Consider the following 16,073-nt stretch of genomic DNA (forward strand, 5'->3'; position numbering starts at 1 on the left):
CAAAGGATGACCAAGAAATTGATAAAAAGGGAGAAAATAGAATATGAGAGTAAACTAGCAAGAAACACAAAAACAGATTGTAAGAGCTTCTACAAGTATGTAAAAAGGAAGAGAGTAGCAAAAGTAAGTGTTGGTCCCTTAGAGGCTGAGACAGGTGAAATTATAATGGGGAATAAGGAAATGGCAGAGACTTTAAACAAATATTGTAAGGGGTTATCTCCGATACTGGTCCCCCGTTACACACAGTTCTTGGACGTCAGGATTTATAAGAACAAAATATACGCGGCATACCAAAAATAGTGGGGAGCCAAGGGGCTAATGAGGGTGAGGAACTTAAAGTAATTAATATCAGTAGAGAAAAAGTACTTGAGAAACTAATGGGACTAAAAGCCAACAAATCTCATGGACCTAGGGTTGCAAAATTCCAGGAATTTTTAAGAGCAAACTTTCCATGGAAATTTTGGGGAATTTATGGGAATTTTTAGTTTTTTTGCACACTGGTGGTTTTTGTCTCTGACCCTTATTATCTTTGTCATCAAAATAGACATACTGTTCCATACAAATAAAAACAGGCTTTCAAAACTTTATTTAGGTTATAATTTTGAACTTTATTGAACCCCCACAAAAAAGACCCATCTAAAATAAAATAAAAAGAGCATCAGCTTATTTAGCCTGTAATTTGTCCTTATTTTGTCCCTTTGAGTCTGCTACTCATGAGTCTTCTGAGTCTTCTACTCATCATTGCTCCTCCTGATTCTCTGACTTTGGTTCTAACGTGTCCATTTCCTCCTCTGTGTCACTGTCTAGCTGTGTGGTGGACACTTCTGTATCTGGCTCAATAAGTTGTAGGTTCGCCCGGATAGCCACCAGTTTCTCCACTCTCTTGTTAGTCAGCCTGTTGCGCACCTTTATATGCGTATTCCCAAAAAGTGACCAGTTTCGTTCAGAGGCCGCTGATGAAGGTGGGATTTGGAGTATCACCGATGCAATGGGTGACAGGGCCTCAGATGCACAAAGTCTCTTCCACCAGGTATGTGCACTGATATGCTTGCATGATTCCCATATCCCGTCCCCATTCCAAAGACCTTGCTTGGTAGAGAACTTTGCCAGACTTCCCAGAACTTTGCCCACGTCCAGATTGAGGTGGCATGAGAGGGTAGAAATCACACTGTAAGCGCTGTTGATCTGTTCTCCAGAAAGTATTGGTCTCCCAACATGCTTTGGGTCCAGCATGTATGCTGCAGCATGAATCGGCTTGACACAAAATTCTTGACGCGCCTGTATGAATTGAACAATTGCCTTCTCCTCTGCTTTGAGCAGCAGGGATGTGGTTAGGGCAATGCTGATTTGTTCTTTTAAATCAGCAAAAAGCCTGAGAACATCTGACAAGACAGCATCATCTCCTTCAATCTGAGCAATTGCAGATGCTACTGGTGAGAGTAGTTTAAGGCTGCTAACCACTCTCTCCCAAAACACATCATCCAGCAGTATTTTCTTGATGGTGGTTTCCATATCCCCAGACTGGGATATTGCCATTTCTTGCAGCGACTCCTTACCCTCCAGAAGGCTGTTGTACATTTGACAACGCCACCCCATCTAGTATTGCTGGGCAGCTTCAGTGTGGTGTTCTTGTTCTTTGTCATTTGCTTGGAGTTGTAGGTTGCTGCAACTACCTGTTTTCCCCTGACATACTTAACAACTTGCTTGGCTCTCTTGTACAGTGTTTCCATGGTTCTCAAACCCATGATGTCCTTGAGGAGCAGGTTGAGCCCACGAGCTGTGCACCCAATAGACGTAATATGAGGGTAGGCCTCCTCCACTTGAGCCCAAGCAGTCTTCATATTCGCAGCATTGTCAGTAACTACTGCAAAGACCTTTTGTGATTCAAGATCGTTGATGACCGCTTTCAGCTCATCAGCAATGTATGTGCCTGTGTGTCTGTTGTCCTTCATGTCTGTGCTCTTGAAGAACACTGGGAGAGGAGTGGAGACGATGTAGTTTATGATGCCCTCCCCTCGTACATTTGACCACCCATCTGAGATAACTGCAACACAGTCTGCCATCTCTATCGTTTCTTTGAGCTTTCCTTGGACTCTGTTATACTCGGCCTCCAGTAGACAAAGCATGTCTGGTGAGAGGACAGTATGCAGGGTGAATAACATTGAAAAATCTCTTCCAGTACACATTGGCTGTGAGCATGAGTGGTGAGCCTGTCGCATATACAGCTCGAGCAAGGCACTCATCTGCATTCTTCTGGCTATGGTTATCCATTGTATCAAAGAACCTTCCAAGTGGGCCAGGAGTTGCTGATGATAAGGAGCCTGATGCTGAATGTGAACCATCATCTTAAATGGAAGCAGAGGAACTCTGGGCTGACTGCTGTGAGCTTTGAGTGAAGTTGTTGCATTTGGATAAATGCTGCTGCATCTTTGTGGCATTCTTTACATATGGCTTAGTGTTTACACATGTACACAGTCTTTCCATCTTTAATGCCTGGGGTAAAATGCTTCCACACATCCGACGGCAAACGTGGCATTGTTCTATGCAGAGAAATAAAGGGCATTCGTCTCTGTGTCGAATTGCGGTCGATCAGCACGATTGCAACAGGGTGAGTAAATTTTTCCTGATGCTCCATGTGATGGAAGCATGACTTGTGCACGCACGACATTCCATCACCAATAGAGGGAGCTAATCACTCATCCAACCAATCAGGACACATTTGTTCACAGTCACACACAAAACTTGTAATTATTAAAACAAGCCAAGTAGAAGATAAACATATATTGATTAAGAAATTCCTTAAAAATTAAGATTCCATCTCTGTTAGTAATTTTAAGAGAGGACCTGTGGAAAAAATGAAAGAAATACAAAAAAAAACAATATTATGCTAGCATGTGCTTTTTTGGGCAAAATTCCCAAGCTAAACTTCCCGTGGAAAATTTCCGGAAATTTACCAGAAACTTTCCGCCCCTTCGCAACCCTACATGGACCTGATGGCCTACATCCTAGGGTTCTAAAAGAGGTGGCTGCAGAGATCGTGGATGCATTGGTTGTGATCTTCCAAAATTCCCTAGATTCTGGAATGGTCCCAGTGGATTGGAATGTAGCAAATGTAACCCCACTATTCAAGAAAGAAGGGAGAGAGAAAGGAGGGAACTATAGGCCAGTTAGCCTGATATCAGTCGTCGGGAAAATGCTGGAATCCATTATCAAGGAAGTGGTAACAGGGCACTTAGAAAAATATAATATGATTAGGCAGAGTCAACATGGTTTTATGAAAGGGAAATCATGTTTAACAAATGTATACATTTTTTGAGGATGGAACTGACAGGGTAGATAAAGGGGAACCAATGGATGTGGTATATTTTGATTTCCAAAAGGCATTCGATAAGGTGCCACATAGAAGATTACTACGCAAGATAAGGGCTCATGGGGTTAGGGATAATATATTAGCATGGATAGAGAATTGGTTAACGGACAGAAAACAGAGAGCAGGGATAAACTGGTCATTTTCCGGTTGGCATGCAGTAACTAGTGGGCTGCTTCAAGGAATAGTGCTTGGGCCTCGGCTATTTACAATCTGTATTAATGACTTAGATGAAGGGACCGAGTGCAATGTATCCAAGTTTGTTGTTGATACAAAGCTAGGTGGGAAAGTAAACTGTGAGGAGGAAACAAAGAGCCTGCAAAGGGATATGGACAGATTAAATGAGTGGGCAATAAGGTGGAAGATGGAGTATAATGCGGGGAAGTTATTCACTTTGGTAGGAAGAATAGAAAAACAGAATGGAGGAGAAATTCGGCACCTTAGCGCCTCCAGTTAGCACCTGGCGGGGGCGCTAACGGGATGCTGAGGCAGTAGCGTTGCGGCTAGGTGGATCCAGCGCTGCACGCTAAATTCGGCCCTCCCGTAGTGCCGCCGCTACTAGTTAGCACCGGGGACTTCAGCGCCAGGCATATCATGACGTCAGTGAGCGTGCAAGGCTCCCTGTGCGCCCGATCTACCAAATTGAATATCGCTCCCTGCCTTGGCGCCTCTCCCCGACAGCGACAGGGAGAGGAAGCGTGAAGCAGTCGGTAGCCGGCTCCAGGGGCGCTAATTAAAGGGATCACGAGTAATGAGCCGCAGCTGTCAGGTTAGTGCTGTTTCATTGTTTCCTTGTCAGATTGATATTGTGCAACAGTTTAAATCAGTCATTTAAAGTGTTGTGGCTAATAAAAATTAGTTACATTTATTCTCACAACATATCAAAGTGCTGCACTTCCTTACATTAATGGGGGCTGTACTGGCAGTCGACCTCACCCTCCAAGATCTACTGCAGAGGGAGCGCAGGCAGCGAGAAAGATTGGAACATGTGGCCAGAGGGAGGGGGAGGGCCATCAGGGCTGTCCACAGGAGGCCTTGCCCTCCGAGGGTCTTTCGACAGCAATTCTCCTACCTCCAATTTAGCCAGGAGCAGTGTCTTAGAAGGCTTCGCTTCAGCAAGGAGGTGCTCACAGAACTCTGCCACCTCCTGGAACCAGACCTCGAGCCTCAGATCAGGATGAGGACGGCTCTCGGTGGCAGTCAAGGTCACCATCACCCTCAATTTCTTTGCCAGCGGATCTTTTCCAGTCTGCAACAGGAGATATAGATAATGGCCTGTATTTTCCGATCGGAGGCTTCCTGCGTGCGGAGGCCTCCGATGTGGAAAAAATTTACGCCCGTACCCGAGGGCTCCAGAAGTCCTGCCATTTCCGCTCCTGGGCCTCTGCTCTACAAAATGTGCAGGGCCCAGGTATCCCAGGGGCGCATGCGGTTCGCAAGCGTCCCTGGGATCAGGTGGGCCATGGGGAACCAATGAAAGATGGGAATCTCCCTTCATACTTTTGACAGCTTAGACCTGTCAAAAGTATGAAAGGCGATCACTCCAAAAACACATCAAAACATTAAAAAAAAAATTTAAATCACGTTTTTTAAATTAGTTAAAAATTACATTAAATTAAATATTTTAAACAAATATTTAATTTTTTGGAAAAAAATGAAGTTTTTTACGGGACTAAAAATAAACTTACCTTTTTTAACAGTATTTTTAAATTATAAATGAGTGAAAACTTTTTTTTAAACTCTTATGCTGAGGTACCAGGCGTAAGATTTTTAAGGGATTTCAGTGGGTGGAGGTTCTGCAGAAAGCAGAACTCTCCCCGCCACCACCCCCCCCCCCCCCCCCCCCCCGCCCCCGCAGAGGCCCTTCTCCAGGGCAGGCAGGATTCTTGACAGATCGGAAATGCCGGTTTTCAGCGCATGTGCTTCGCATACCTGAAACCAGCACTTGCGAAATCCCTACGGGTGCGTACACAGCTCGTACACATCCGTAGGGATCAGAAAATATGGGCCATAATTTCTCAGTTCGCCGTCCATTGCTGCATCTGGGAGGTCACAGAGGCTCTCTACAGTAGGAAAAGGGACTACATTTTCCTTCCCCATCACCAGAGAGAAGCAGGACGAGCATGCAGGATAGCGGGATTCCCCATGGTGCAGGGCGCCATTGACTGCACCCACGTGGCTTTGCGGGCACCACATAACAATCCTGAGGTCTTCCGTAACCGCAAAGGCTACCACTCAGTTAATGTGCAGTTGGTGTGCAACCGTAGACAGCGAATCCTCAATGTGAATGCCCGCTATCCTGGCAGCAGGCCTGAGATCTTCCGTAACCGCAAAGGCTACCACTCGGTTAATGTGCAGTTGGTGTGCAACCGTAGACAGCGAATCCTCAATGTGAATGCCCGCTATCCTGGCAGCAGGCCTTCACCAGCCCACTTCCAGCCACCACATCAAGCTCGCGGCAGGCTGGTCAGAGACAAGGGTTATCCGCTCTCCACCTGGCTCATGACTCACCTCCGCAACTCCAACACTCCTGCCCAGCACTCATATAATGAGAGCCATGCTGCCACCAGGAATATCATCGAGCAGACCATCGGGGTGCTCAAGCAATGGTTCCGCTGCCTTGACCACTCGGGAGGAGTCCTCCAGTACTCGTCGGAGTGGGTATCCCATTTCGTCATGGTGTGCTGCATGCTCCACAATCATGAGGGCCCAACCCTTGCCAGCAGGGATTGCAGGACCACCGATGGAGGAGATGGAGGAGGACGAGGAGGCAGCTACTCAATCGACCTTCCAAAAGGGCAGTCCGTGACCGCCTCATCATACTGTGGTTCCTGTAAATTCAACCCCACATCCCTATCATTCCATCCCTGTCGCAGGCCATATCACAGCTCACAGCTGAACTGAGAGACAGTACAAAATTATCCAAAGTGAATTGAATAAATTTATCAATAATCAGTGAACACATCTTTACAACAACATTTACTATTCATCCTTGTGCAATCCCTTAGTGCCTTGCGTTACTGTGCCTTTACCTACTCTAGTGCTCCAACGAAGTGTTGGCACAGTGGCTGTAGCACGGCTGGTGGAAGGCTGCTGAGTGTCCGTGCGGGAGACTTCAGATGGCCTTGCAGGATGCCCTTGACCAGCTCTGGGCCTGGAAGGCCCGGCTGTAGTCTGCACCACCTCAGCATGGACGGCAGCAGCCTGGGTTGGCTGGATGACAGGCAGCGACAAGGGCAATGGCAGAGTGCTAGTGGTGGGAGCAGGAATGCTGTCATCCTGAGAGGATAGCAGCTTCCTGCTCCACTGACCCACTGTTACTCCCCCGGGGCAGCACCTCCGCATCCCTAACAATCTGTTGCAGTACAGATTGCTGGCCTGCTGCGGCACCGTGAAAGCCCTGGTCGACGGTGGTAGACCCAGCCACGATGGTAGCAGTCAGAGCTTGTGTGGCATCAAGCTGAGACTGCATGAGAGCAGTCTGAGATTGGATGACACCCAAGAATAGACTGCATTACATCACTAAGACATTGCGTCGCTTCTGCCTGTGCTGTAATGGTAGCTGTCAGATCATCACACGCGGCATGAGGTCTGGGTCACCACGGTCTCTTGGAGTCTACCATCCTTTCCAGACTGGAAATGATGGACTCCATGGGGTGCACAGAGCTTTGTGCAATGTTGGAGGTGGACTCCTCCACGCTCCTTACCATTGCCGACAGGCTCTCGGGCACCCTTGCCATTGCACCTATTATCTCTGTGTGCATGCCCATGACCCTCCTAAGTGCCTCCCATTGAGGTCCTCATTTGAGTCCTGTGCAGCAGAATTCACCCTCCGAGGAGCTGGCCCCCGAGTTACCCTTTCCTCCTGGCCTTGCTGCAGCCCACCCGTTCCTGGTGCATCACCCTGTGCAGATCCCACTATATTAGCCTCTAAAGAACACGTAGTGCCAGTATCTGAGCTGGTGCCCACGGGTGAGACATGCAGTAACGCAGTGTTTTTTTCCCTCCTCTTCTCCCGCATCGCTCTCAACGGTGCCCTCGGGGACAGGCTGCTCCAGTGCTTGCTCATTATCTGAAAGCATAAAGGCTCAAGAGACTGGTTAAGGTTAGGGGAGGGGGGCAGGAAGGGAGAAATGCATGTATGCAGCATGATTAGCTGGAAAGTGCAAAACGCTTGTGGGGTGAGGTGGAAGTGGGATGTGAGAAGAAGGAGTAGGGATGAACATACCATTGTTGTCCCCAAGGGGGTCAACTTCGCCGGTGGCCACGGCACCTATCACCTGGCGCCCAATGATCTCCGGCACTCTATTTTCCAGCGCAGACAGTGGTTGGCTGTCGGCTTGTCCCCTGCCTGTGTGCTCCTGCTCCCTCCTGTTGTGAGCCATCTTGACCTGCAAGAGAAAGGAAAGTGTGTGAGTGAGCATGGAGCAATGTGTTTGGGTGATGTGCCTGCCATAGTTAAATAGCTGTCATTGTGTGTGAGATGTGGGCGTGAGTGTTGGTAGGTAGAGATTGTTGGTGGGTGAGTGCTGGGGGGTGTGGTGCTTTGGCCAGTGTGTGCAGACTGTGGTTCAGATGGTGGTATGTAGCATTTGTTGAGGCATTGACTCACCCTGACCACTCGAGTGTGGTCGTTAAAATTCTTTCTGCACTGTGTATGGGACCTGGGGACCACAGTGCTGCCTGATGGACAACCTCCCTCCACATGGCACGGAAGACTTGCGGCAAGGGCCTCCTGCCACTTGCCAGGTAGAGCACCGCCCTCAGTCTCTCCACAGCGGACACCAACTCCTCCAATGCTTGGTCCAAAAATCTGCAGGCTTTCTCTCTGGGGCGTGGATCTGCCATCGTGAAACCTGCTTGAGTCGTCTGGCTCCTTGGGCTTGGCCTGCTCCTGCTTGCTGACACAGATTCACTGCCAGCAATGCTGAGAATGAGGTTCTGCAGCATGAATGAACCTCCTCTTTAAGAACTGGAAAGAGCCTGTGGCAATGATGACTTGCGATTAGACTGCACCTGATATTGGTTAGCGCCTTGAGTGTAACGCCACTGAGCTAGGCTGTTGGTGCTTGTTTTAGTGCTCCCATCCTTTCCTTGAGCGATGGCGATGAATTTTGCATGCAGCAAGCTTTATTAGAGCCTGGCGCTAAATCTCAAACTTTTCCAAAGTTAGCACCCATTCCTGGGTGATAATGAATTTCTCACCCAATATTTTTTAAATGGTGCGAAACTATTAAATGTTGGTGTTCAGCGAGATTTAGGTGTCCTCATACAGGAAACACAGAGTTAGCATGCAGGTACAGCAAGCAATTAGGAAGGTAAATAGCATGTTGGCCTTTATAAGAACATAAATAGGAGCAGGAGTAGGCCAACCGGCCCCTCGAGCCTGCTCCGCCATTCAGTAAGATCATGGCTGATCTGATCCTAACCGCCAATCTACTATCACAGAACTATCTCCTGAATCTAACAGAATTCGACACATGAAATAGGAGCAGGATCAGGCTACACGGCCCCTGGGCCCGCTCCGCTACCCACAGGGCCATGACCGATCCGAACCTAGACTCATGTCCAAATTCCTGCCCGCTCCCCGTAACCCTTAATTCCCTTTACTTCTAGGAAACTGTCTATTTCTGTTTTTAAATTTATGTAATGATGTAGCTTCTACAGCTTTTTGGGGCAGCATATTCCATGGACCTACCACCCTCTGAGTGAAGTAGTTCCTCCTCATCTCAGTTTTGAAAGAGCAGCCCCTTATTCTAAGACTATGCCCCCTAGTTCTAGTTTATTGCAAGGGGGATGGGGTAAAAGAGTAAGGAAGTCTTGTTACAATTGTACAGTGCTTTGGTGAGACCACACCTGGAGTACCGTGTACAGTTTTGGTCTCCTTAGCTGAGGAAGGATATACTGGCCTTAGAGGCGGTGCAGCGAAGGTTCACCAGATTCATTCCTGGAATGAGAGGGTTGTTCTATGAGGAGAGATTGAGTAGATTGGGCCTCTACTCTCTGGAGTTTAGAAGAATGGGAAGTGATATCATTGAAACATGCAAGATTCTGAGGGGGATTGAGAGTAGATGCTGAGAGATTGTTTCTCCTGGCTGGAGAGTCTAGAACTAGGGGGCATAGTCTCAGACTGAGGAGGAATTTCTTCACTCGGAGGGTTGTGAATCTTTGGAATTCTCTCCCACAAAGGGCTGTGGAAGCTGAATCGTTGAGCATATTCAAAGCTGAGATGGATAGATTTTTGGACTCGAGGCGAATCAAGGGATATGAAGATCGGGCAGGAAAGTGGAGTTGACGTCGAAGATCAGCCATGATTTTATTGAATGGCGGAGCAGGCTCGAGGGGCTGTGTGGCCTACTATGCCTAGCAAGTTGTGGGAAAAGAGAGTTGGGCTTGGACAAACGGAGCACCGCAATGCAGAGCGGGATGGGGAATTAATGGGTTCGGACAGTGGGAGAGGCGGGAGGGAGAAACCTTTGGCAGCAGGCCTGACTTTAATAGGCCTGAGACTGGTGGTCCTGCGGACCTACCCTTAAGGTGGAGCTAAAAGTACTTAGTGGGAGGTAAGTGGAATATGTGGGTATGCGTAAATGTGACTTTTGTATTCCAGCTCCCTTGAGATAAAGGCCAACATACCATTAGCCTAAAATTGCAGTATAATGAGTTTATATCAAATATTTTCATAGATGTGGGAAAGGTTGACGGTGTGTGTAGACATAAGATTTAGATACCTAGATTTAAGAATGGTTTTGCCTTTTTTTAAGTTCTCATCTCTTGATGCTGTATGCAATTGTTGAAGAAAGGGGCAGGATGTCTATTCCACAACCTCTCACAGTTGCCAGGGAGAGGGATTGAGTCAGTGGCTAGCGGAACAGAGTTTGTGGTGGGGACCGACGATAATGGCTTCGGTCTTTCCAATATTTCGTTGGAGGAAATTTCTGCTCATCCAGTACTGGATGTCGGACAAGCAGTGTGACAAATCCGAAGGGGGCTCGAGAGAGGTGGTGGTGAGATGAGCTGGGTGTCGTCAGCGTACATGTGGAACCAGAATGGTAGAAGGCAAAGTAGGTGGACCATGGGTCTTTTCTTCCTCCAGCAATTCCTATGATTAGTTTTGGATTACTCTAGCAAAGAGCCAGCTCACACATTAATATATATTAATGACCTGGGCTTGGGTATACAGGGCATAATTTCAAAGTTTACAAATGACATGCAACTCAACAATGAGGAGGATAGTAACCGATTTCAGGAGGACGTAGGTAGACTGGTGAAATGGGCAGACACATCGCAGATGAAATTTAATGCAGAGAATTATGAAGTGATACATTTTGGTTGGAAGCATGAGGAGAGGCAATATAAACTAAATGTAGTTTTCAAGGGGGTGCATGAACAGAGAGACCTAGGGGGTGTATGTACACAAATCTTTGAAGGTGACAGAACAAGTTGAGAAAGCTGTTTTTTAAATAAATAAAAAGCATATATGATCCTTGGCTTTATTAATAGAGTACAAAAGCAAGGAAGTTATGCTAAATCTTTATAAAACACTGCTTCGTCCTCAGCCGGAGCATTGTGTTCAATTCTGGGCACCACACTTTAGGAAGGATGCCTTGGAGAGGATGCAGAAGAGATTTAAAAGAAAAAAGGAAGACTTGCATTTATATAGTGCCTTTCATGACCTCAGGACATCCCAAAGTGCTTTACAGCCAATGAAGTACTTTTGAAGCATAGTCACTGTAGTAATGTAGGAAACGCGGCAGCCAATTTGCACACAGCAAGCTCCCACAAACAGCAAAGCAATAATGACCAGAGTTTTTTACTGATTGAGGGATAAATATTGGCCAGGACACTGGGGAAAACTCCCCTGCTCTTCAAAATAGTGCCATGGGATCTTTTTCGTCAAACTGAGACAGCAGACTCGATATAACATCTCATCCGAAAGACCTCTGACAGTGCAGCACTCCTTCACTACTGCCCTGGAGTGTCAGCCTAGATTTTTGTGCTCAAGTCTCTGGAGTGGGTCATGAACCCACAACCTTCTGACTCAGAGGCGAGACTGCTACCAACTGAGCCACAGCTGACACCTAAATACTAGACTGGTACCAGGGATGAGGGACTTCAGTTATGTGGAGAGACTAGAGAAGCTGTGATTGTTCTCCTTGGAGCAGAGAAGGTTAAGAGGAGATTTGATAGAGGTGTTCAATATCATGCACAGATTTGATAGAGTAAATAAGGAGAAACTGTTTCTAGTGGGAGAAAGGCTGGTAACTAGAGGACACAGATTTAAGTTGATTGGCAAAAGAACCAGAGGTGACGTGAGGAAACGTTTTTTACGCAGCGAGTTGTTGTGACCTGGTATGCATTGCCTGAAAGGGTGGTGGAAGCAGATTAACATTCAAAAGAGAATTGGATAAATACATGGAAGGGTAAAAAATTCCAGGACTATGGGGAAAGGGCAGGGGGTAATGTTTTTGGGCCACGTGGCCCCTTTAACCAACTGTGCGGCCCATTCAAAAGTCCGCGCACATGTGTTTTTTTTCCCAATTTAAAAGCCGGCTCACTGGCTACACCTGGACCCCTGGAGCACTGCGCGGCCATGCAGCTTAAAGGGAACCATTGGCCGGGGGGAGCGGGATTAATTGGATAGCTCTACTGAAGAGTTGGCACTGGCACAATGGGCCAAATGGCCTCCTTCTCTACTGTATCAAGTATCATTCTATGGTTCTATGAATATTGCTGCTAAATGGCTGGTAAGAGGTTTAAGGGAGTGCAGGTTGGCTTGCCTACTGATTTTATATTTTTCTTTCTCCTAATGTGTAACAGTATTCCTCTGCTTGCTGCCTCTTGAGCTTGTCATAATGTGTACTGTAGATTTCATATACATTTTAATGAAAATCATATTTCAGGCAGTTGCAATAAGCCAAAACTTATTTTAATTTATTTTTCCATTTTCTACTTAACCCTGTAGATTAATACCAAAATAGATGATTTTGGATTCATTGGGTTGGAAAGACTAATTGTATTCAGATAGTTTTTTTACAGGTAACCCAGTATGTGTGGAATTAGCAAAATATTTTGCAGTTTCCTTTTAATAAATATAAATAAATTCAGAAGAAATGTGGTATTCTCCAAATTGTACTGGGTTAGGGATTCTACGTAAAGATAGTGACTGAGACCAATATTAGGGTTTGTGCTTTGGATTAGAATTCTGCTTGGGTAAAGTTTACACTTACCTGTACCTCACTCAATTCTTAATTTTTTTTTGTGAAAATAGAGAAACTGACAAAGAACACATTTTCCCTTTCAGACTAAAGAAAATGTCACGGCTACTGTAACGGAACTGAACATTATTTTGGAATCGAGTGAGTTTTGTGATTTGAGCAGATTCATATCCAGGTAAGGTCTCAACAAATGCAAGTTTTTATTAAAGATGAAGACAGATGTTTATTAACTGTACGTATTTGTTCCTGTCTTTATCTGTTAGCTGTCCAAATATTCCCAACCTCCTCCCTCTTTGAAGATGGAGTCATTATCCATTTCATTATGTACACGCACCAGATGCCATTTAAAATGCTGTGGTTAGGTATCTTGCTTTCAGACTTCAGACAGTGTATCTCTAGCTCCCTGTTTGGTGGTCCTTAACAACTGCATAAGTTGAACTCTGATTCAATTTTTTTCAACCTTCCCTATATGGACTTGCCTCAAGTAGTGCCTGCCCTAATTGCAATAACTCTGTGTGGGTAATGATAGACTTTCGGTATCAGGACAAGAAAAAGATCACCCATGATCTAATTGAATGGCGGAACAGGCTCAATGGGCTGAATGACCTACTCCTGTTCCGATGTTCCTGAAAACAAAGCTGATGTCATGTCACAAAATGTCTGTTATTCTTTCTGCAAACAGCAGAGGGTGTAATAGATGCATGTTTTAAAAATTGCTTTACTTAAAGGTTGATACAGGCGAGGAAGCCAATTGACATATCTCGGGTCATCAATCGACCACATATCTGCGGCATAACTAAGACCGCCTATTTCCACCTCCGTAACATTGCTCAATTCCACCCTTGCCTCAGCTGATCTGCTGCTGAAAGCCTCATCCATGCCTTTATTACCTCTAGACTTGACTATTCCAACACACGCCTGGCTGGCCTCCCACATTCTACCCTACGTAAACTTGAAGTCATCCAAAACTCGGCTGCTCATGTCCTAACTCTCACCAAGTCCCGTTCACCCATCACCCCTGTGGCCGGTACCTACATTGGCTCCCAGTTAAGCAATCCCTCGATTTCAAATTTCTCAGTTGTTTTCAAATCCCTCCATGGCCTCGCCCCTCCCTATCTTTGTAATCTCCTCCAGCCCCACAACCCCCTGAGATATCTGCGCTCCTCTAATTCTGCCCTCTTGAGCACCCTGATGATAATCGCTCAACCATTGGTGGCCATGCTTTCAGCTGCCTAGGCCCTAAGCTCTGGAGTTCCCTGCCTAAACCTCTCTGCCTCTCTACCTCTTTTTCCTCCTTTAAGACGCTCCTTAAAACCTACCTCTTTGACTAAGCTTTTAATCATCTGTCCTAATTTCTCCTTATGTGGCTCGGTGTCAAATTTTTTGTCTTGTAATACTCCTGTGAAGCGCCTTAGGACGTTTTACTATGCTAAAGGCGCTATATAAATAAGCACTAAGTTCCCTATTGCTGCTAAGCTGCAGGAACTCCTCAAAGCTCTCATACCTCGGAACTCCAGCCCTTAGTGCTTGGAGACCATGGGAACCTTCTCTTAGTGCTTCCACATCTCTGGAGATTGCCCACCCACTCCTCGATGCTGTAAGACCCGAATATTTCCCCCAGTGCTGAACCTCCAGTGGCATCAGATTCCAGGATCTCCTAAAGTTCAGAGAAACCGCAGCAGTATCCTCAATGCTGCAACATTTTATGAGCACCACTCCCCCTCACAGCCAAAGCTCCCAGACCCTGGCCTCCTGTGCTGCGCAAGACCTTCTTCTGTCCCCACTGAGACAAACCGATGATCCCTCCCATTACTTCCAAGCCCCTAAAGCTGCTTTGTAAAGCAAACGCATGCTTCAAATCTGAAATAAAAACAAAAATGTAGGATAAGAACAGCACGTCAGTCAGCAGCTGAAAGAGAAAAGTAGGTAAACATTTATGGTAGAATCCTTCAGTACCAGTAAGTCACTGACAGCCCAGCATTTAGTTAATCAGGAAACCAGACATTGTAATCATTTTAGAAAAGATGATCACTCTATTTGATTTTAATACTTTATCTATTAATTAGATATAAATAATTAATTGCTGAATGATTTCCAGATTATTATTTTTTCTTAGTTTTGTACAGTGGGGGAAAATTTGAAAATGTAGTTTCAAAGTTTTACCGCCTAAAATTTCCAGTGCGCCGAAAACCTGCCAATGCCACCGTGGGTCGCAGTTAATGGCCGTCTGAATTAAGAGTGCAGGCGGCACTGGTATTTTGGTGCTGCCTGCTGTTTAACATTAGCGCAGCGTTAAACTTATCATGTAAGGCTGGTTTTCGGGCGCAACTCTCAGCAGGAGGGCCAATGTAGTGTGGCCGTAGCGTTCCTGGAGCAAGAACAACGTTCTCTTAAAGCTAGCCTGTCATTTTAGAAAGCAGTGTCGGTCCCTTAAAGGGGAACTGCCTTCCAAAATGAAAAAAATAAAAATCATTTAAAAATAGGCAGTTTTTAGCACTTTGAGCTCAACTGCCTTCTGAAAAAAATAAACATTAAAAATTATTCTCAAATGACAGTCTTCAGCTCTTAAAGCTGAATTGGCTTTCGCATCTAAAAAGATGATAAAAGTGCTTCAGCACTAACACAAATGGCTCAACGAGCCAGGGAAGGAGTACCCAGGGTCTTGCACACAGCACTCCAGCTTTGTGCAGGAGGGTTAACACTGCAAACAAGGTCCTCCACCCAAAGGGGCCAGAAAAAACAATGTGGGACCAGATCACCGAGGCCGTCACTGCCAGCAGTGTCACTCCCATGAACTGGCTCCAGTGCCCAAAGAAGCTTCATGACCTCAGACCAGTGGTCAAGGTCAGTGAATACATCTTCAAAACCCGTCTCCTACCAACTGCACCACTAGCCTCGCACACTGCTCATTGCACCCCCCCACCCCATCACTCACCTACCCACAATCTGCACCAATCATGAGGCACATCTCTCATTCCTAGCATCACCTCACCCCCTTGGAGGAGACGGTGCAGGCCACTCTTGGCCGGGGCTGAAAAGATACAAGATGCTGGTATCCTCATACATTATCTTCCTTCTCGCATGCACCTCTTACTTCCCCGCCCTCCCCTCACCACAACACCGCCCTTGTGCCTTCCTCATTTCAAATACCCAAGAAATGCAGCCTGCCCAGCCAGTGGTTGAGCAAGAAGAGGAGAATGAAGAAGAAGAAGATACACTGTCACTCGATTTGACACTCCCCAGCCGCCAACTCCTCGAGGTCGTCCTGCAAGGCCATCTGCAGTGTCCCCCACTGAAAGTCAGCAGCCTGCCACCAGCCATGCTGCAGTCTCTTGGGTAGTACTGTGCGACATCAGTAGGATAGGCAAAGGCACATACAAGACAGTCAATAAGGGAATGCAAAAGGGTGATTAGTTGATTTCTTGATGTCATATTGGATGGATAGATGTATAAAGTTGGATTGGAAAGTTTGCTTTGTGCTGCCTTTT

The 16,073-nt window shown here is 46.3% G+C and overlaps 1 protein-coding gene across 2 annotated transcripts in view; it reads left to right on the top strand.

The window, feature by feature from the left end:
* Positions 1–16,073, top strand: part of cenpp (centromere protein P) — a 333,753-nt gene that overhangs the window by 37,332 nt on the left and 280,348 nt on the right. For both annotated transcript variants that reach the window (XM_086001820.1, XM_086001819.1), the window contains one exon: positions 12,672–12,760. In XM_086001820.1, coding sequence (XP_085857946.1) covers positions 12,672–12,760 — 89 coding nt within the window. The remainder of the gene's footprint in view (positions 1–12,671; positions 12,761–16,073) is intronic.

This window comes from Somniosus microcephalus, chromosome 11, assembly GCF_052327205.1.
Source record: "Somniosus microcephalus isolate GS21.2 chromosome 11, FLI_Smic_1.0, whole genome shotgun sequence".
NCBI classification, from domain to species: Eukaryota; Metazoa; Chordata; class Chondrichthyes; order Squaliformes; family Somniosidae; genus Somniosus; species Somniosus microcephalus.